At 35.9% G+C, this 22,905-nt stretch overlaps 2 protein-coding genes across 3 annotated transcripts in view; both read right to left on the bottom strand.

The window, feature by feature from the left end:
• The window catches only part of LOC149077167 (xaa-Pro aminopeptidase ApepP-like), a 51,785-nt gene that overhangs the window by 8,889 nt on the left and 19,991 nt on the right, over positions 1 to 22,905 (bottom strand). For both annotated transcript variants that reach the window (XM_089244900.1, XM_089244901.1), the window contains 15 exons: positions 14,927 to 15,034; positions 14,776 to 14,839; positions 13,031 to 13,233; positions 12,732 to 12,879; positions 11,809 to 11,904; positions 11,608 to 11,689; positions 9,079 to 9,166; positions 8,793 to 8,906; positions 8,325 to 8,417; positions 7,383 to 7,495; positions 4,691 to 4,840; positions 4,488 to 4,548; positions 1,451 to 1,520; positions 1,220 to 1,324; positions 86 to 160 (listed from right to left, as the gene is read on the bottom strand). In XM_089244900.1, the coding sequence (XP_089101026.1) occupies positions 86 to 160; positions 1,220 to 1,324; positions 1,451 to 1,520; positions 4,488 to 4,548; positions 4,691 to 4,840; positions 7,383 to 7,495; positions 8,325 to 8,417; positions 8,793 to 8,906; positions 9,079 to 9,166; positions 11,608 to 11,689; positions 11,809 to 11,904; positions 12,732 to 12,879; positions 13,031 to 13,233; positions 14,776 to 14,839; positions 14,927 to 15,034 (1,570 nt within the window). The remainder of the gene's footprint in view (positions 1 to 85; positions 161 to 1,219; positions 1,325 to 1,450; positions 1,521 to 4,487; positions 4,549 to 4,690; positions 4,841 to 7,382; positions 7,496 to 8,324; positions 8,418 to 8,792; positions 8,907 to 9,078; positions 9,167 to 11,607; positions 11,690 to 11,808; positions 11,905 to 12,731; positions 12,880 to 13,030; positions 13,234 to 14,775; positions 14,840 to 14,926; positions 15,035 to 22,905) is intronic.
• Positions 17,333 to 21,907, bottom strand: LOC149077168 (vezatin-like). The gene has a single exon (XM_089244899.1). The coding sequence runs from the start codon at positions 21,336 to 21,338 to the stop codon at positions 19,149 to 19,151; it is 2,190 nt and encodes a 729-aa protein (XP_089101025.1). The 5' UTR covers positions 21,339 to 21,907; the 3' UTR covers positions 17,333 to 19,148.

Raw genomic sequence — 22,905 nt, 5'->3', positions numbered from 1 at the left:
CTATGTCTCTCTAACCCCAGCCAAAAAAAAAAGTCATTTTCAGTGTATTGAATATATATTTAAGAAAGTGCATATAGCATTATACCATCGGACATGAACATTCCTGGCTTGAGAGGATATCCACTCTTAATACCTCCGGGTGTCCCAATTAGGATAGGACCTGAGAAGATAACAAATAAAAAATGTTAAAGCAGTTGTTTTTCCTCATAACATAATCCAAATTTTAATGCTTTATGTGCAGCAGGGCGTGTTGTTATAGAGCAGTTGTTTTTCCTCATAACATAATCCAAATTTTAATGCTTTATGTGCAGCAGGGCGTGTTGTTATAGAGCAGGGCTGCAGCTGAATATTTACTCTATTGTTCAGAGTCAATACTCATTTTGGTACCCCCTTTCACATTATTTTGAATAGAAAAATAGTAAACCTGGTCCAGCATCCGGGGCACTATATCCCACTGCCCTCCCTTAGTTGTGGCCCTGCATAAGTGCACAAATCTCAATCACAAACACACTAGAACCCTGCTAATCCACACAGCTCATAAAAGGTAAGTTAAAAAGAATGAAAGACAGGACTCATATTGGACATTGTAGACCCCCCCTCCCCACAAGCTTGCTACAATTGAAGTTAGTTGCAATTTAAGTTGAACATGTGTCTCATGCACCACAAAACATTGAGGTTGCGTCCTTGACATGAGTGTTTTTGCTCACTAAATTCAAACCATGTAGTGTGTTTCTGAGGAGGATGGAACTAAAGGTAATAGTTATTATTACTATAAAAGGAAAGTGGGAGAAAAGCAGGCACCAAGCTCTATTGGCTCTTGATCTTTGTCAAATGTAATAATCCCCCTCACCCCAAATCATTGAAGATTTTTATTCCTTCTGAATTTTGTTCACATATTTAATTTTATTTTGTTATTCGCAATTTGATTCAATGTTTAATCGCTGAAAGGCATTTTGTACAAAAGTTGAAAAAAGACCTCAAATATTTTTGGGACCTGGAACCGCAAATTCATTAGAACTGCCCTCGTCACAGAACTATTTCTGTAACTCTCATCTGACACAACTTTGATACCTATCATCATTAAATGTTTACAAGACTCCTGAACCAAATGAGCCTCAGCCCCAATTAGTTTGGCTTAGCAAGGTTATACAATATATCCTCCTCTCTTTTTTCGGTACCATCAATATTAATATTCTTACATGGGGGAAAAAAATCATACCTTCATGAACCCCTAAAAATGTTCCGATTCCATGACCTGTACCATGCAAGTAATTCAAGCCAGCATCGAAAAGAGATACTCTGGCTAATATGTCCAAGTCCACATCTATAAGAAAACCAGTATAACAATAACATATGTAGTGAATATCAGACTCCCAATAAATGATCATTCATCGAAAAACATAAAACTTATTCAATATTATTTTGCTTTTATAATAATAATAACTATTACCTTTAGTTCCGTCTGGGAAGATGGTAGTCATCAACTTTATGGCACCCATTAGAACTCTGGTATATGCTTCCTGAAATAAAAATGAAAATTTATAATTCTTTTTAAAGATCAAGGTTGCTCAAACTTTAAGACAGTGCATGGCACTTCATTGTTTTGAAAACGTGTCACATGCCACTTAAGTGATCTGGAAATGTACTGCGGGCCACTTGAGTGATATGGAGCTGTGCTGCAGGTAACGTAAGTGATGTACCAAAGGACACTTAAATGTTCTGAAGCTGTGCTGCTAGTCATTTAAGTGATCTTTAAATGTGACATGAGTAACTGAGGCTGCTTCATTGCTTTGTAACTATGTCATGTGTTACTCAAGTGATCTGTAAATATACCACAGGTCACTTAAATGATCTGCAGGACACTTAAGTGATGTGAAACTGTCCCATGGATCACTTAAGAGATCTGTAAATGTGAAGTGGGCTGAGGCAGGAGGCTCCGATACTAATGACTAGATACCAAAAAGAGATGAAGATGAAGTTTGGACAGTGGTCTGGAATTATGCCAGGGTGGGGGTCGCTCAAGTGATCTGTAAATATGTTGTGGGTCCCTTAAGTAATCTGTAAATGTGCCACTTGGATCATTTTCACGAAATTAGGTTTGAGATTGCGAGCCACATCAGATGAATTTGAGAATGATAAATTCATGGTGATACTCGTTATTTTGGAAACATACTGAGTCATGACTTCTTTTTTTTTAAGTCATTAAATAGAAGAGAGAGAGAGATTTTTGGTACATGTTCGGTCGACAGCTGGAGCCAGACTGAACTCCAATACAAGACACTTTTTTTTTTTAAGCCGAGCACAACTCAGGTCTATCACCATGGGCAATTTACTACCTAGTGAGTTGTGCCGGAAATGTAAGTATGTGTACCTAACAGTATGAGTGCGTATTTAGTGTTGTGTATGATTTTAAAGTGCTGCCATCTATATCTCAGAAGTGAAGTGTAATGACTGAATATTTGTACTGTTTGTAGGACTGTTGATCTCTGTGGCGAGACTTTCTAACTGGGAGATCGGCTCGCATTTGTGCCTTGAAGCTGGGAACCACAGAAAACCAACTTCAGCCGACCACCACTGTGGTGACAGTGGGGCTCGAGCCCCGGTCCCCGCGATGTGAGTCCGTCACTATGACCATTCGACTACCACAGCGATACAAGAAGACACTAGATAATGCCTAGCTAGTGGGTGGCATAAAAAAAAACATAATAAAAATATAGAAATTGCACAAGACAAGCAGTGCCATAAATTCATTTGGCTACTAGGCCATGGGTTAAGCATTGTATGTTGTAGATCAGTCTTTCTCAGCCACTGAGCTGCAGTCTGGTACAGGGCCCTGATATAATTCATACCGGGCCGCAAGTGATTAGCCGTTTCATTTTTCCTCATTCAAACTTCCCATTGGCACCAGGTCTTCAACTCACAAAAATGAATGAAACCAGTTTGTGGGCTTGAAAAGGTTGAGAACCACTGTTATAGATCATATGTTAGTAATTATGAGGATATCACTACCAATGGATCCTATGGATTACCATACAATGGATCCTGTTTTAAAATCTCAGCTTAAGAGGCGTTTTCACATTCAATAAGTCTTATCTACATACAAAGTTTTTTCCCCCATCCCAAAATATACCCCATTTGAGAAATTTTTCACTTATATCACATGGTTTGATGGCAATGTAAGCCAGATCTGCTATACTGGGATGCAAGAAGTAATCAGCAACAGCAGGGAAAAAAATGAGTAAAGTTATAAAAAAAGTATGTTTAATTTTCTGAATACAGTTGACACTCGTTTTTACAGATATGAAAAATAGTTTATAAAAATCAAATTTTCCTAAATGGGAAATACGTTCAAAAGAATAGTATATTTGTGTGACCAGACGATTAGTTCATAAAAACATGCAGTTTGTAAATTGGAAGTTCATAAAATCGAGTGTCGACTGATAGTTAAAGCATAATATACAAAAAGGGTTATACAAGATTGCTAAATATATCTAGAGGTAAACAATCATTCTACGCCTTTCAAGGAAATACACAAGCTTTTATTGCATTTCCAGAGGTATGCAAAGGACGCCTCATACATATTTTTAGGAGTTAGCAAACCTCCTATGCTTTTCTTGTGGGTACTTAAAGCATGAATGATCGGTAATAATTGGCCTAGTCCTTAAATTGTGATTGCCCTCATCACAGAAAATGATATAGTCTGCTTACGCCAATGGTTGCTTTGCACCAAAAGTAAAACAATTTTTGAGTGCTCCTGGAGGTAAAGAAAAATACTTGGCAGTTACAATTCGGCTGGATTCAAACAACTTTGAATACTTCAAACAATAAACTTTCTGGATATTATTCAGAGGTGAGCTTGAAGAGACATTGTAGCCTCTCTACTCAGCAAGTCATGCTACTGTATGTATTTTAAGAGGGGAGGAATCTAGTCTCTTATGTGTAAAATAGTCAGTGTACTTGCCTGGTTTGCAAGAGGTCCCGGGTTCGATTTTCAGCAAAAACGACAACTTTTTTTCCCAAGTTCACCTAAGCATAATATCTAGAAAGTCTATTGATTTGATGTATGGTGGGCCAAGAAAAAATCATTAACCATCTCAACTTTGAATTCTGTTTTGTGACCGTATTCAATTATTTTGTCCTTTTCTTTGCCAAATAGCCCCCTGGTCAATATAGTATTGGTATGTAAAAACCAGTTTCATTATCCATGAATTTATACATTTATACAGACTGACTGACTGTGTTTACCACAGCTCATTTATGAAGTGAAAAGCATTTTTAGAGCCATAATGCAAACATGTTACTTGGTTTTGTCAGTTAAATATTTTCTGTATGTTGCCTTTGTTAATTTTTATTCAAAAAATACTGTTTCTATGTTTATAAGCCATTATAGACCACTTTTGAAACCCACATCATTCTGTATTCACAGAAACAATAACTACTATTGGTTAAAAATGGAAATATATGGGAAATGAATGAAAAAAGTTCACCTTTTGAAAATCTGTGGGATCACCAAAATGAAATGTTCTAGTGATATCAGTTGTACCGTCTCTAAATAATGACAAAATTTTCAACGATTAATTCATGATAACAATTATGCCGAAAGCTAGCTAATAATACAAAATATGCATTAAAAATTTAAGGTTAAGTCAAAATCAATTCAAAATTCAAGAGAATGGCATGTCATTCTTACAGATATTGTGCTCCAGAATCTACCAAATACATTTCCCTGTTTGTAATATTCTTATTAGTTGACAAGGTAGGTATGTAATGAACTATTGCACCATTCGAGCCAGAGGATGATATCGTTGCAAAGCTGTCACCAATGTATAGGGGTTGTTGGCTGGAAAAAAAAAATTACACAAAAAAAAAGGACAAAAATATGACTTTAGTTTCTTTAGGCCGAGAAAAAAGCACTTTTAATGTTGATTATTGATGGTTTTTATATCATGATATAATGCTCTAAAAACTGATATGAAATATGGCAACAACAATATTACAATTAACAGAAGCACCTTTCAAAGAAAAAATCAAATGAGTACAGTGATACCTTGACTAACGAACACCTCTGATTGTAATTTTCTTTTGCTAGTGAAGATTTTTTTTGACAATTTTCTGACTTGGCTAATGAAGATTTTAGTTGATATGGATTCACACAGGCTAAAATGACAGCCACATATAATAAGCTGAATTTTCATGAAAATCAAAATGAATCCACTGAGTTACTTGAGTTGATTAATTAATTTTCACCTCGGAATAGCTTTTCAAATATACCTCAATTTCTGTTTCAGAAAGATTTTGAGCCACTTCATTTAAGATGAATTATTAAATTGGGAGAAAATTCTTTTAGAAAATAGAAAAAAATAATATCTAGATTTCAGAAGATACAATGTCTTTTAATACAAAAATTTAATCGTCTGGACATTCTAGGAACTTATCTTTTTCATCTGCATGTGTGTGTGAGAGAGAAATGAGCTAACTGTATCACATAGCACATACACTTTTTTCATCATGGCTCTCGAATCTGACTGCACAGTCTACATCAAAGGTTCTTAACCTGTGGGTAGCAGGGGCCTGCCGAGATGGGTTGTTGTTCAAATCCAAACAGTCCAAATATACTATCAACCAGGGACACTTTGCTATAGGTCCCGACTCAAGCTTGATTTGCACAGATTTCCAAGATGGGTCTTGCGAATCTCCTTTCAGCAAGCCAGTGATTCTTGAGCTATAGATCACGACCCAACCCTCAATCATAGGGGATTCCGAGATAGGTAATAAAAATTCAATAACAGACAGGGACTCAAGCTATGGCTCATGACCCAGACTTGATTGTCAGGAGCTTCCGAGATTGGTCATAAAATTCCACTAACTGCCAGGTGATCTTGAGCTATGGGTCACGGCCAGAATTTGATCAGCAGGGGCTTCCAAGATGGGTCATACAAATTCACTCACAGCTAGGGATTCTTTAGCTATGGTTGAATACTAACCAAACTTGAATCAGAGGGTTTTCGAGATAGATTGTAAAAATCCACTGGTTTCATCAATTTCAAAAAAACAAAGTCCCACGGGTCGCAAAGCAGATATTGTTGCTGACTTTGGGTCGTGGCTGAAAAAGGATAAGAACCTCTTGCCTACATAGTGTAAAGTGAAATATATGTTCAATTTTTCATCTTCCTTTAAATTGGTGTTTCCCGAAGTTGGCCATATCAACCCTGGGAATGTAATGGAATGGTCCGAGGAGGGGGGGGGGGCATGATAGAAGCCACAGATACAACAAAGGACCCTACTATAGGTTTGCTTGAGTTGGAGGGCAATGAGAAAAAAAATTCTGAAGAAGGGGGCAGTGGAACAAAAAGTTTGGGAAACTATGCTTTAAATTATCTTTCATCCAATTGGGAATTACCCATTTGGATGAAGAGAATGTGGACCACTCTCTTACATCCAATTGTTTATCTCAAACTCGTATTTTTTACAGTGCTTGTAAGTGATTCATGAGACTGTTCAAATTTGGGTCGTTTCTGGAACAAATCTGAAGATTTTTCATAGAAGTCTATGGAAAATTGAGTTTTGGCTAATGACGATTTCATCTCACGAATGTGATTCCAAAGCGAATTATCTTTGTTAGCCAAGGTACCACTATATATGTATTACAGTAGAGCCTTGATTGACAGGGGGCAATGGGTTTGAAGTTATCACATCAGATAAGGAGATACTCATGTTAAAATATTTTTAAACCACCTGCTTGTCTAGATTTCTTCTCCCATCATGCACTGCACCTTAGCTGGATTTTGGATTTTACTGCCACAGAACAAAGGTCTTTAACCTTTTTCCAGTCGCAAGCACTGCCTGTACCCATCATCAAAAGAAGAGCACTCTTACGAATTTGTATAATACACTGTTACATTTGGCATACGAATGCATGAAATGATGATTTCAATTCTTGAATGCAATTCCTCTAAGGTGTTTGATTGGAACATTAATCAAGTGCTCGTGAGCATGAAATTGGATTTGAGCATTGAGCACTCTGGATACTTCAGAAAGCACTGTGGTGCACGTAAGAAACGGGTTGAAGATGCCTGCCATAGAGAAGTCTAAGGTCAGGTTGAATCAGGTTAACCTTTGTCTGGTCATGTGACTGGTTGGTATAGGGTCAGTAAATTGAGGTTCTACTACATAACAGCTGAACTGTTCTAAGATGGACCAAAATAAAATTTATGTAACATTACTAAGAAGAGATATCTTATTCAATGAATAATTGTATTTATTTCATGTTGGTTTTGAAAATAATTTGTTTCTTAGAAGATTTTTATTCATGCAAAATAACTTCAAATTTTAAAAAGTTTCTTAGGGTAATGTTTCTCTCTAGTAAATGTATGAAGACTTACGATCTAAACTTAGATAGTGTTTTAGCAGCTTTTATTTCATCCCAATGAATGCCACGATTTACTTCCTGGTCAAGCCTTGCTATAAAATCTGTGATTGCAACTGCGTCTTTCAGCTGAAATGAGATGGCGAAACATGAGTAATTATGAAAAAAAAATTCCCATCTTCAATATGGCACATCCATCTGCATGTTCTATGAAAAAAAAATTTAAAACCGGAAAACAAATATTCTCATTAGCAACAATTTTTTGGCTGAATAGAATAAAAACATTTTTATACAGTGAAACGCCGATACAATGATACCATGGACCAAGAAAAATATTGTTGTAGAAGGATTATCGTTACATATATCAACAGGTAGCATTATTATCAGGCACTGCCAAATTCATGCTGTTGTTTTTTGGCATGTTTTTTGATTTTCATTGTTAGTACCACCATAAAATACATTTATAAGCATTTATTCAGCAGCAAAAAATTGATTGCAAATGTAATTGATTATTTGATGAATAAAATTCAGTTGGTTGTTTCACCATGTAAAGTAGCTTCCCTTGTATTACTTTTGTGTAATACACAGAAAGTAGCTTCACTGAAACTTCATTAACACTTTTGGAGGGTAGATAGTGCAAAATACTAGTTATTAATCATCCTTGAAAGAACAAAAACTGGTGAAAAACTTTGAAATATATCAAAAGTGATTCTGAATGAGATATAAAAATTATTGTTATAGCAGTTTTACAATCTATTCAAAAAATATCTTTATAGAGGGATTTATCATAGTAAAGGATATCATTGCATCGACAGGAGTTTAACATAAGACTAAAGGCAATTCCAAACAAGATTTAAAAAAATATCATTGTAGAGGGATTTATTGTTATATCATGTATCGTTGTAATGAGGTTTCTCTATCTCTCTCTCACTGCATTATAAATAAATAATGAACGTACATTTGCTTTTTTCATCCCCTTAATTTCAGTTGGATTTTTCACAGATCTCAATATACTGACAAGAGATGGGCCATCATGAATTTTTCTCTGCTCCTAAAAAAAGAAAGAAAATGAATATACAGTTGAAACTTGATATAACAAACTTCAATAATCTTTAGAGGACATTCAAATACAAACACAAATACTGCTTAGATGGTGATGTTATTGTTCAGATGGTGGTGTTGAATTGTTTATCTTGGTGGACGGGGCAGCCAATTTTTTTTTTGGGGGGGGGGGAGGAACAAAAAATACAACAAAAAATTGATTTTTATAAATCAAAATGATAAAGCCACTGACTTTTACAATGAATGGGCAGCAAAATTGTGTTTGCTCCCCACCCTAAAATCCTAGTTACAGCCTACGTGGTTGATTCAAATATTTCACAACATATTATTTTCATAAATTTAATAATTATAAGAATCATCTCACTTCTGGTATCAGAGAAACAACACCATAGCTTGAAAGTGATGAAACCAATATCTTTCCTGGAATCTCAGTAGACAATTCTTTGATGTCATAGAGAGCTTCTTTATAATCTTTAACCTGTGAATGATTTTTAACCAAAATTAAATTGAGCTAAACTCGAAGCTCAAGCTAAAAATTTTGGAAGACTAAAAAAAAAAAAAAAAACAATGATTCACATAATAAAATTTTTTTAATACAGTTAATATCACATGGAAATAAAAATTGGTCAGAAAAACTTTCTGTGACTTACAACAATACAATCTGTTGATGAATTACAAGTTTTAGGGTTCAAATATTTTCTGACATCATCAGTTAATTTCAAAGGATTTACATACAACCTGAAAGTATAGAAAAAGCACTCACATTAGTTAAAAAATGTACTATCTCTTCACTTGGAAGACTGTTCAAAATAAGCATACAATGGGGTAAAAATATCTATAGCTTGCTGAATAATACTTTCAGTAAGTTTTAAAATATTAATATACAGGCAACAACAAACAAAATGTCCAATGAAAAAAGATGCCCATAAAAGTGTGGTGGTCGAATATACAGGGTGCATAGGTAACAGAGCATATTGCATTTTACTGGTGAACCACTGATCCTTGAGGCATACTTCCAACTAAAAAAAGTATTTAAATAATATGTAGAACACAGATAAGTTGTTCATACTGCAAGGGGTTGTATAGTTATTAAAATAAAAAAATTAACTTTTTATTGTCCCTAAAACCCAATTAGAAAGTTGTTGCCCTGTCTCTCCTGATGCTCTCTCAGCTCTGGCCCCTGCCTCCTAACACATATTTGTGGGATCAGAGACGTATGCAGGAAGAGGGAGCCTCGTGAGCCCCCCCCCTTCCCACGATAAAAAATTTATTTTTTTATGCAAAAATATTTTTTTTAATTAAAATTTAAGAAAATACCTTTATATGCTATTATGATCAATTTCTGTTAATTTCTGCTATTTGAAGAACTCAAAAAATTTATTTTTAAGAAATTCATTGCGACCCCACCCTCTAAGCCATATATGAGAAACCCTTGGCCCGCGGACCAAATATGGCCCTGGGGGTTATCTGATGTGGCTTGCCCCCTCAAACATAATTTTTTAAAAATGAACTAAGCGGCACACTTACAGATTGCTTCAGTGACCTGTTGCACAATTCCAGATCACTTAATTGATCTGTGACACAATTCCAGAACACTTAAGTAATTTGTGGCACATTTAGAGAGAGCCCTTGAGTGACATGTGGCACATTTAGAGAGCCCTTGAGTGACATGTGGCACATTTAGAGAGCCCTTGAGTGACATGTGGCACAGTTTTAGAGCACTTAAGCGGCACCCAGTGCAGTTCTACATCACTCAAGTTAACCATGGCCCATTCTCAGCTTATTTATGTGATCTGTGGCATAATTACGGATCCATTGAGTAATACGTGATGCAGTTCCAGCGCACTTAAGTGACCCGGACACATAGGGAACTTATCAATAGGGAAAATGTTAGTTCAGGTTTCCACAAACCCTTGAAAGGTTTTTCGTTTTTGACGCAAAGAACAAGTTGCTATTAAGAATATTTCATATTTTCATAAAGGGTGGTTGATGACGTAAGCATCATCCAAACCCCCCCCCCCCCCTCATTAAAAGTCAGCAAATCAGAACCACCCCCATCGATGATGCTAACATAATACTCGAATGACCCCATAGCAGTGGATTGGTGATGCATGCTTAATAACTTGTGATCTATTTTATCCATCCCATTGAAAATTTTAAACACTTCGATCATATCTCCCCCCCCCCCCCCTGCCACCTAACACCTGCACTCTTCCAATGTTAACATATTCAAAAAAAAATGTCTCTCTTCTTAGCTTAAGCTCTATGTCCTGTCAAGAGCGCGTGTGGCTTTTCTCTGCACTCCCTCCCGACTAAGTCAATGTTCCTTTGTAGGTATGGTCTCCAAAACCTGATTAAACCTCCAAAACCTCCTCCAATACTCCAATTCAGGATGAACTAAGCCCCAGAAAAGTGGAAGGATCACTTTGGGAGAACATGAAGACCTTTTTTGAGAATGAAACCGAGCATTCTGTATGCTTTTTTAACCACTGCTGAACAATGTTCAGAAAACCTAAGCTGCTTATCAATAAGGATTCCCAGATCAGTTATCCTAGTTACATCCGGGATAGTGACACCATTAAACTTGTAACTGAAATGTGGGCATGCACTTGTAAATGCTAAAAGTCATGGTCCAATTCCATAATATAATATTGATCCTTCATCAGTTTTAAATACACAAACTATGCTAACAATGTTAAACAGGAACTGAATAGTTAAAATCAAATGATCGAATACCTTGCTTAATCAGATATTGTGTGCTAGAACCATTATGTCTGTTTAAGCTGGGTCGACTTTATCTTACAAATATACATTACAAAGCCTTGACAATGCGAGATTTCTTCCATTCATTTATATCATTTATATTTATATTATTATATATAATGATTAATATCAACTTCTAAATGGAACATTCAAAACACAAACGTCCATACTAAATATGGGCAACTGATATCACTGTCTAAAACCCAATAAGTTGATCACTTGACTAATGCAATGGTTATAGAGACACCATTCTTCCTTTTTAAACTAACCCAACTAAACCTGGCGACCTAGTTTAGCAAAACCTTACTTAAAAACAACAGAATCAATCTATTTCTGTCAAAATTTAATTTCTTCCTGCAAATTAAGCATTATCAAACAATAAAATGATTGAAAAGAAAGAGAAAAACAAAAAGTACCTAACATGATCCAGAGAAACAAATGAATATGCTTTAAAAACTGGAGTATAAGGAACGTCATCACCACGAAGATTGAAAAGCCCTGAAGTAATGGCAAAATAAGTTATAATAAATAATTAAATGAATACATTGAAAAAAATACTATGATACAAATGACATTAACAATTCTACTTTTATACATAATTATAAATATATGCATACATGCTGTTTCATCTAAACTTGTGATAATAATACCATCGACTTCTTTTTCAAGCAACTTCGTCCTCAGTTCTTCAATTTTGTCTTGATATGACTTACCTGAAATCAACAATGGGGGTAAAACATAAGGTATGCTATATGTTATGGCTAATGTTTAAAATTCTAGGCTCTTTATAAAGTAACTAGGTCACGTCATGGAGTGACAAAATTTTTTACCTTTACTACAGCATACAATCGAACAAAACCACCATTTTATTCGTTAAATTGAGATCTGATACAACTTTTTTTTTAAATTTAAAAAAAAAGTATTAGGTTGATATTAACACAAATATATGCAATGCAAAGAGACATTTTTTTTTTTTGTTGAATCGAAGAACGATTTAAATCAGAGTTCATTATATTAGACAGATAACTGCATGACCTTTGACATTAACTTATGACCAATTTACATTAGTCGTTATTAAATACCTATAGAACAGGTCTTAAAACTAAAATTTTTTGGTGTAGTGGCTTCCCTAAGCCTCCACAATTTGCATGTCCCTTTCCTTGCCACATTTTTTTAAATCAAGGTTGTACTTAAGAGTGGGGGGGGGGGGCCTGACTGAGTAGTTTTCTGAATATCCTGTGTCTCCCTGTAGAAGCTTCTGCAACTTCAAGTCCTACAAGGTATTTTGAAATAATTATGTGTTTCCCTTGTTTTGAAGGTCAGATAAAATTAATTCTCAAATATGCCAGATTGACCCTTGGGCGCGAGTTTCTGCACCTATGGTTTGAAGAGACATGATTTTTTTAAATTTAAGAGAAAATGTGCGGTATCTCTCAGAGTCGCCAAGGGAAGTTCAGCACAATGTTTTGCCATATGAGCACTCCTAGGATTATAAACAATACGCATAAGAAATGAAATTATTTTTTACATATTAAATTACCAGAATAAATGATATCATGAATGAAAATATACGACAGTGATTCTGGAGCACGTCCAAGGGGAATACTCCATATGTCATCAATCAGATTACTAGGACTTCCAACCAAATCCAAGGCTACGCTCTTCAACTTTGCATCCCAATCCACAAACTGAAATCAATGAAGAGAGAAATCTGTCATTAGAATGCTGAAAAAAAGAAGACTTTGTCTTTATATTTATTTTATTAAATCATTTGTTAAATTTATTAATCATTTTATTAAATCATTTTTAATACTACCCTAAAATTTTCATTCGACAAACCTTCTTATATGATATAAGTTTGGGATCAATTCCGATTTGAGCACCCGGAGCTAGACTGTGAGATAACCATTCAGAGACTGTTGGGACATTCTTCTGACGATCTTTCATGAGAAACCAGTTGCAGTCGAGCTGTGATTCGGCCTGCAGGAAATATCGTCCATCAGTCCATAATGCAGCTGAATTCTGAAGAATTACTGCAACACCTGCAATTAAATAATTCCCTTAAGAAAATGTTCCATGAGTGCATGGGCTAGGTCTCACAGATCAAACACACCAATCTAGCTATTACATAAAATATTGACACATTTATTATTATATATACATTATTTTAGCTACCATATGAGCACAAAATGAATGTACTATACTATCGTATAGTAAACCTCAAATTAATAGTTTTGGACTACTCATAAAACCATAATAAGGCAGAAACTTCAATGATAAAAACAACAAAATGATTTTTTTAACACTAGAACGACGCAAGCAGTCATTTTGACCATAGAGCTCCTTTGACACGCAATTACACCCAAATGGTTTATCTCAGTGTTAAAATTCCATGACTTTTCTCATCTTAAGGCTCTTAAATTCATAAAATATAAATGTTCTAGGCTTCTTAGTTCTACCTAGAACAAACAATAGCAGTCATTTTGACCGGTATAAAGATATTTAACCAATATGATTGGGAAAACAAGCTGAAATAGACAGTCTTCTTATGAGACAATTAATATTGAGGAAACAGGTCCTATAATTTTTTTTGCTTTTCTCTGGTTCCTATTTTGTACCATTCATATTATGGCTGGCCCATAAATAGAGGTAAAAACTTTAGGATGAGGTAGAGAACATCAAAAGAATTGCATAGGAACCCATGAATAGAAACGTCAGTGCATATCACTAGATAGCACTGTTCATGGTAGTGCTAGAGGGGAAACACACACACACATGTACTTTTTCCTATTTTTTTTTTCTGCTAGCTGCCTGTTTGTATACACTTGCATGCTCCTCCTATGTCAGCTACCACTCGAATGAGGAAAAATCACATACTTCCTTTCCAAAACTGTCATGAACAGTGTCGCCAAGCAACATATGATGTTTCAGGTAATGGGTGCTTATGCAATTCTCAATCTTTTTGATATTCTGTACCTTCCCTTAAAAAAAGTTTGTACCTCTATTTATAAGACAACCTGTATAAACATTTGTAATCAAATTTTTATAGTATTCATTTTGAAAAAACCTGCGTGATTAAATCTTGCTTCACTATATAGGTTGAGTCATACACATAAATCTCCCAACAGTTCGGAAAAAAAATAGCTACAGCGACAGAAGTTGGTACAGTAGATAAATGAATCCAAATAAAATTGGTGACACCCTCATAGAACTTTTTCCTGCCACTTGTCTGTAAATGAGAGAAATGCATGTGTATGAGTCTCACAGACCCAACCCATACACTCGAGGGTTAATACAGTTGAACCTCCCAATAACAGACACCACTGGGACTGAAAATTGTCCGCTAATGAGAAGTGTCTATTAATACATTGAGGCTGTTGACTTAATTTTAAAAAGTGTCTGTAAATGAAAAATCTACTAACAAGGAGTGTCTGACATGGGAGATTCCACTGTATTGGTAATAAAACACATTTTTACAACCATGTGATGATTTTGACGAGAAACTTCATAGATAAAAAATTTGAATTGATGATGAGCAGTAGAACAGCATTACAACAAATGGAAGATGGCATGATCGCCATTACCTGCTGATCCAGAGAATCCAGTAATAAACTCCCGTCTTTTATCATGATTGGAAATATATTCACTCTGAAACAAGATTAAAAATAACAATAGTTACTTATTCTGATTTGATTTCAACAAAAAAACTTAACACAAATACCAGAAAAAACTTACTTGGTGTTCGTCATCAGTTGGCACAATATAAGCATCATAAGAGCTGGCTTTCATACGTAATCGTAAGCGTCTTAACCTATCGGTAGTGTCAACAGCATGTCTCGAAGCCTTCAATATCATTCAAGGTAATTGAATTAAAATTAAGGTACAAAAAATAGCAATTAGAGCGATATTATATAATAAACACTGTATAGTACCCACCACTTTGTTGTCTGTTGAATCATGTGGCACTTGTTCTCAAGGGTTTCATTCAGCATAATAAGTAAAACGAGTACCTATGTATGTTATTGTTGACCATTTTGGAGTTAGAGCATTAGGGGTTACCACATAACCAAGGCGAAAATTGTATGAATGTGTTGTGGCAGCACTACCATTCGTGCAAAATCACACCATTTAGCAGCATAAAAAATGGTCAACCATTTATAAAAAATGGTCAACCATTTTTTGCTTATGGTTGTAAGTACCGTAAAATGATATGGGCCTATTATTTAAAGAAAAGTGGAGTGAAAAGACCTGGTGCAGGTATACACGTAAGCAAAGTCACAAAATAATTAGAAAGAATTATTTTAAAACATACAGATGACAGACAGCAGCAAAACAAAGCTTTGCTAATAGCTTGGATATTGTCCGCTTGGGGGAAAAAATAATATGTTTTAAATCTTAAAATTTTTTTGTTTTCAAAGGTCAAAGTTTATTTAGATGGAGGGAAAGAAAAATACAAAATAAGTTTTACTTCCACCCATTGGAAAATAAAGTAGGTTCATGACAAGCGAAATTGTTCTTGAAATTCCACTTTTGTTTGCAGAAATTTGCAACAGTTGTTCTACCGCAATGAGTAGCATTTTAGTGATGCACAAATTTTAAAAGGAATTGACTGTCAATACTTTGACCTACTCAAGTAGAGTTATAAGTACTATAACTACTTGATCAGTCTGGTTAACCTTCTCTTCATTGATAAAAGAGCGGACAAATAAAAAACAAAGGACAAATTCAGCACCATGGGGGGGGGGGGCGGTGTAAGACTTCTTTGTCCTTAACAAAGGATCTAGTCCTTAAGACTTTTATGCAGAAAAGAAACTTTACATGAATTTTGTATTTCCCTTCGTGGATAACAAAGCAGTATTGGGCGTGGCACATCTTATCTTCATTGGGAAGGCAAGGCTTCACAATGGTGGATGGGAGAGAAAGTCGGGTCCTAGGAATTTTTTCAGAAATTTTGGGTACTACTGACCACAGTCATCTTAAGAGCATCACAGGCTCTCGGAAAAAGTGATTTTTCTGAGGTGTCCCTCTACCTGGCTGGAACTGTCTGCTCTGCCCATGAGTTTACATACTTAACTCCTTGTCAAAACACTCCAACATACAGCTTTGCTGGTTTTTATACCGCAAGAATTGGCAGTTGTCCTTATATCTGACTAGTAACAAATTTTGACTGATTATTCTTCAAAAAGTGGCATTTCAAATTGACAGAAATCTATTGAAAAAACAAAACTTTCATTTTCAAATTTTTTATCAATTAACCCCTTAACTGCCACGGGCATATATATATATATGCCTTAGGTAGTCTGTGCATTAATTGCCACGTATATATATATATATATGCCTTAGGTAGTCTGTGCATTAATTGCCACGTATATATATATATGTCTTTACTCTTTGTGATAGCAAAAGGGTGGCACTGGGGAGCGGATCGTGTAAGATTTCCTCGGCAGTTAAGGAACATGGGCCTCTTATGCCTCCTCCTGTATATGGCTTTGAAGGAAACCAGTCCTAACTTCAAACCAAACACTCTCAGTAGAGGAAAAGGTGGTACATCCAGTGCCGTCTTAACACATGGGGCCCACCCGGGCACGGCCCGGGGGTCTCAAGAGAAGAGGGCCTCACAAAAATGAGATCCGATTGAAATTTTCTAGGATTTACCAAGTAGGGCCTCAGAAAAACCACTTGGCCCGGGGGCCCATGATACTCTTAAGACGGCCCTGGGTACATCCCACAGCGTTAATAGTGGTCCTGTACCCAAGCACCAAAACAGCCAACTCTATGGTGACACATAAACATGGCTTGACAAATCATAAGAAAGTCCAAGTGCCAGAAAACTTTTTTTTAGAAAACCGAGTAAAAACATAATGTTGCTTTCAATTTTTCTGGAACTTAGCAACCCACTTTCCATGTTGGTAAAAACACTGATATGAATTCCAAAAATGATGTGTTGTTCTGGCTTAAATTAAGTAAACACATGTAGAAGAGACTTCCAGTGCTAATCCCAATTTTTCAGTCGCCATGGTGACCTGGTGCCTGGGATTTGTCAAGCCTTGCATATAGTTGGCTTCATTATCTTTATAACACAAAATGTGAATGTTAATGTGTCTAAGAATTTGGTGAAATAAATTATCGAAAATATACAGGTAACAAAGAAATAAAATAATAATTTAATGGTAAATTATCTGATACTGATCTGAAAAAATTATATAATACTTATATCTCAGCAAATGAGTGAATGGACCAAATACTTTGGTCAGGGCTTGACGAATCAAGAATTTTGACTCAAATTTCCAAAGAGTCAAAAATATTAGTTTTTGAAGAAGAATGGCCAAAACTATGGTTGATGTTCATAACAACAACCATGTGTTATAGTGACTGATATGATATCTTGTATGTTTCCATGTGATGGGTGGCCATCGTATGTAATCGCCTCTAGATATAACGTCCATATTCGACGGAATGATGGAGAGGGAAGAATCATTATAACAAACATAAATTGTATACAGTCCTCATTCATTATAATGACCTCCCACTTGTTCCACAGAAAATAGACGTTATAGTTGGAGGTCATTATATCAAACATTTTGGGAGAAACATTCTCTTCTTAAGATCATAATTTGGATGAATTAAAAAAATTATATTATTAAACTTTGTTACAATGTAAGAAGCTGCAGTGAAAATGAGTGAAGTAGGAGAATAATAAAATCATAATAATTAGTTACATGTACAGAATTCTCCGATGCCAAGGTCAAACACAACTTTTGCAAATGAAAACCTCAGGTTTTGTACATTTTACTGCAAAAAAGAGGCAGGGCTGAGTTTAGACGTTGTATTGGATTGAATAGAACTTTGTAAGTCATTATATTTGATGAGAAATAATACAAGATAAATGAATAAAAATGGACATATCGTACCAAAAAATTATAATGGGATGGTCGCAATAACACATGGTCTTTATCATGAGCGCACAGATATTTTACTTTTTTTTGAGACTTGGTGACCAATATTTACACAAGGACAAAAAATTCTGAAAATTGTGCTATACTCCCTCAAATTTAGTAACCACATGCATAGAAAATATAAATTTTTTTTGCCGTCAATATCTATTTCTTTGTCCACTAGGAGCCAAGCATGGGTTTTTGTTCAAAGAAAAATGGTCCTAAATAATTTTTTTTTCTCTGGAACCTGAAGTCCCCAGGAATCAGGTGGAAGGTCAGTAGAAAATAGACATTGGATCATTTTTATCGCACCACTGTCATTTTATGCACAAGAGGGATTAGACTGGGACCTACAATTTATTGTAGATTCCAAACAGCGCAGCCTTCTTTTTTTATACTCACCGAGAGGTTGGTGTGGGGCTCCCTGTGGTAGCAATCTTTTTCTGTGGTCTTGCTGCCATTTCTGTTGTAGCCCAGCGTCACGAAATTTTCTGACAAGGATGAACCGGGTATCAAATTCTCGACACTTTTACACATCCTTCGGTACTTTAGGCGAGTACTACCTTATTGACCTGGGCTACCATGCCGCAAATCGACATTGGAGCCTATATAAAATTTTTTATGTGTGATTGTTAATTAGAGTCTGATGGTGTCACAAAATCTTCTAATTTCCAGAAAAAGTCGTAAACACCTTATTTAGGGCTGCTTTTCTTGAGCAAAAACCATGCTGGGCTCCTGAAGAATTTGGCTAGTGGCTAAACATTTTTTTAGATTTCTCAAGTCTTGTTTTAGTCACCATGGACACCTGGGATTTGTCAAGCTATGAATTTGGTAATAATCCTTAAAGATATAGCAAATGTAAGCAATCACTCATAACAACATTAACTTGCATTTCTACAGCAAAAAAAACAAAACATATTTGTTACATTATTCTCATAACGAAGTCTTTCATGTTCATAACATTCTTTTCCTGAGTTTAAAATCGTGGAAATGAGATTTCATTTTTTTCTGACAGAAAAATTTCAGAGTTCACCGTCTTCTTCTCCCTCTGAAATATAATCAGCTTCACACTCGAATGTACATGTTTCTGTATTAAATTTCTTCTGTCTTTGTGCTGCAAGAGCTGCGATTGATGTAGCGAAACCACCGGATCCCATGGGATTAAAAGAAAATGATGGCTCGGAATTTCCTTGAGTTTCTCGATCATCAGTGCCGTCCATCGGTTCATTTGGCAGAACAATCTTATCGAAGTCGAGACCTGAAACTAACTCAATTTCATCTATATCTTGATTAGATTGCGTGTCTTCATCATTCTGAATAGGATCGGCAGCTGCTTTGGCCATTTCTCCTTCGTCATCATTTCGAACGGAGCCGTCTTTTACTGCTTTGGCTTTTAACGCTTTTTCTTCACGGGCACGATGTTCTTTTGCTTTAACCACAAGAACAGTCTTTAGTTCTTTCATCAAGTTTGCAGATGTTTTTTGTTCGAGTTCGCTCTTTGTATTGCTGCTATCACCATTACCACAAGAATCGTTCGAGTAATCTTTAATGTCGGACTCTTTTATTACTGCTTCAAAAACTTCATCCTCGACAACTGGGTCAGCATCTTTTATCAGTATATGTCTTGGAGATCTGTCAGGTTCGGCACGTATTTCTGAAGCGATTACGTTAGTCATGCTTTTCTGATTTTTACTTTGAGAAAGATCTATAGAATTGTAACAATCTTGGAGACAATTCTCACAAGAAGCTAACTCTTCCTTCAACTCGTCTAAAGATATTTTGAATTCACTAGTTAATTTGTGCATTTCATCACTTGACTTGGAAGCTTTCCGTTCGCACAATAATTCTTCTATTGCAATGCCTTTTCTCAAAATTGCTTTCACATGCAAATTAAAGTTGTGCAATTCGGAACCAAAATTTCCAAGTGCAGAATATTTGTCATACTTAGAAGGAGATATGTTAGAGATTTCCAGCTCTTCACCACTTCGAAAAAATTTAATATTTTCTTTCAAGGTTGTCAAAATATGAGTATCGTGATAGGTTAGTTCTTCGATGCTTTGAATAAGAAAGTCCAGTCTTTGGAACGTTAAGCAATAATTTACGGCATCCTGATCCAGTTCCCCATATAAACTTAGACAAAAACGCCTCATGAATTCTGAGACTTGCACAAGAGCAAGCTGATAGATAGATTTTAGAGCGGAAAGAGAAAGGTTATCGGAAATCTCTAACAGTTCACGCTCGTTACTCGAATTCACATCCAGTTCAAGCAGCTTTCCAAATTCTTTCAGGCTCATAGTAGAAAAATAACATGAAACACAATCTATAGTCAGCGGGAAACATTTAATGAGATCTTTGGTGAAGTTACGGTACTGGATGAAGGTATTCTTCGACCACAAGAATACAATCTTGCGGAATGCTGGAAGCTGCCTTTCGGGCGAAGCAACGGGTAAACCTTTTGCTAGTTCAAGTCTCTGAACAGATCCGATAACTGTAGCAGTCGAGAAACCTCTCGCGACGAGTTCAGCTTCCTGAATAATCTTGAAACACTGCCTAAAAGAATCCATCATATCTTTTGAGGTATAACACAAGTGATCAAGTTTCTTCGAAAGGGAACGGAACTTCAGACGATGGTTTACTGACAGTGCTAGATACGAAATAAAGAAAGTGAGTACGAAGGACGCTCCGAAGAATATTATTTTCCGACCAAAGACCCACAAAACATTGTTCTTAAACACCAATTCGTAATCATCACTGTTACCACAGAAACAAAACGCTAGCAGTACTGCCACCGCAAGAGACGGCAGGGAGAACCACAACAAGATGTTAGTCACACACATGACACTGGTGCTAGGGAGCTCCATCGAAAAGGCTTTCAAAAATGCCATGTCCTCGGGTATCATGATGTCTTTGGACGTCAACATGTTTAGAACGTGATTATAATATTTCAACTGGACACCATTATGCTGACACCGGAACAAATTATAGACAGGAACCGTGAAATATTTTATCACTCGCACTATCATGTTCATGATGGAAATTGAAAAGTTCTGAGCCAATACTCGAACAGTAACACGGGGATGGTCATGCACTTTCGATGATGAATGATCTGGTGAACTTGCAATATTGCTGGAAGAAGGCAAATTGTCATTGAAATAGTCGTAAAGTGGCGAATTGGGCAATATTATGTCTTCATCATAATCATCTGATGCCATAGCTTTGCTTTTAGGAACTCTATCTCTACAAAAAATATTCTTATCTCATGATTCATATATTATTTCATAATTTCATTCAAAGATGTAAAAATAAAATCCATACTTGATATTTGACTCAGTGATATATGTAAACATAGTCGCACGAGAGAACGTGATTGTATCATTCTAACTGGACAACGTTATACTGACACCGGAATGAATTATTGACAGGAACTGTCAAATATTTTATTACTGCAACAATCACGTTGTTGAGAAGAGAAGTTCCGGGATAATGCTCAAATAGTAACACATGGTTGAGATAAAGCACGTGATCGTCCAGTGAATCAGCTCCAGTTGACTCGGGTGAACTTGCAACATCCATTGTATGGCGAGCTGTCATTGAAGTTTTTGCGCAGTGGCGAATTCGGCAACATTATATCTTGATGATTCTTCATAATCATTTCCGAAGCCATGTCTTTATTCTTAGGAACTCTATATTTAAAAAAATATTCCCTATATTCTAATAGTTTCATTCAAAAAGGAAAACTACAAAAATCAATCCTTTAAATGCGATTCTTCTGAGATATGTAAATAGAGACGGCGCTGACCAAAAAGATATAACTTGCGTCAGAGTTGCCACCAGATCTTTACAAAATTCCAGCTGAAAAATCCATCCTCAAAAGTAGCTAAAATATTTTTACTTGTGCTGCTATCTATAAAACAACATAGCAATTGCAGTTTAACAATAATCTAGCCTAGGGTAGGGTTACCCGATTCGGAAACCGAGGAAGGAGGACGCTTGCGCGAATACAATCCGTAAGGTCACTTTTCTAATTTCCACAATAGATGCCGCCACTATACTAGCAAAAAAAAAAAAAAAAAACACACACACACACACACAAACAAACAAACAACAACAACAAACATCCATCCCTGGTCGTTCCAATCATTTTTTAACACTGAGCTTTACTTATAGCTCAGTGTTTTTTAATGGTTACGGCGCAGGGCCGTAACTAGAGGGGGTGAAGGGGGAAACTGCCCCGGGCGTCAAAATTTAGGGGGGGGGGCAGCAGTTTTAGGCGGGAACAAAGAACATCGTTATACAATTATCGAATTTTAAATTTGTAGTGTGTGTGTGTCGGGCGGCAAAAATCCTAGTTACGACCCTGCCTGTCCGTGTGTAACGTCATTTTTCCCCATTTTCGCATTAGATGGCGCCACTATTCTGACCAATAAAACCAGATACAACAGTAATTATTCCCCACTAACGGCTTAGAAAAAAGCAGAAAATAATTCTGTGAATTTCTCGACGGCTGTTACCCAATGTGTGTTGAAAAAAAACCCACTCATGTCAATGAAGAGATATAATTCAACGTGGGAAAAAAGAAAGAAAAACAATTCCTGAAACCCGAAAAGCAGGACAAAAGGACGAATTTTCTGAAAAGTAGGTGGACGCTTGAAATGACATTAAAAAGGTGGACGTCTGGTAACCCTATTCTAACTGAAACAGAACTTCTAAAAAAAAGACAAAAAAAAAAAAAAGAGGAAGAACAAATAACGATCCATATTCCCTCTCTGTTAATTAATT

The sequence above is a fragment of the Pholcus phalangioides genome, unplaced genomic scaffold (genome assembly GCF_987345545.1).
Source record: "Pholcus phalangioides strain wild (caught in Gottingen) unplaced genomic scaffold, Ppha-v1.0 ptg000015l_1, whole genome shotgun sequence".
Lineage (NCBI taxonomy): Eukaryota > Metazoa > Arthropoda > Arachnida > Araneae > Pholcidae > Pholcus > Pholcus phalangioides.
This window is presented reverse-complemented; position numbering and strand designations above follow the sequence as displayed.

Coding starts and splice junctions, on each gene's coding strand:
- LOC149077168 (XM_089244899.1), bottom strand. CDS start 21,338: ATGGCATCAGATGATTATGATGAAGACATAATATTGCCCAATTCGCCA.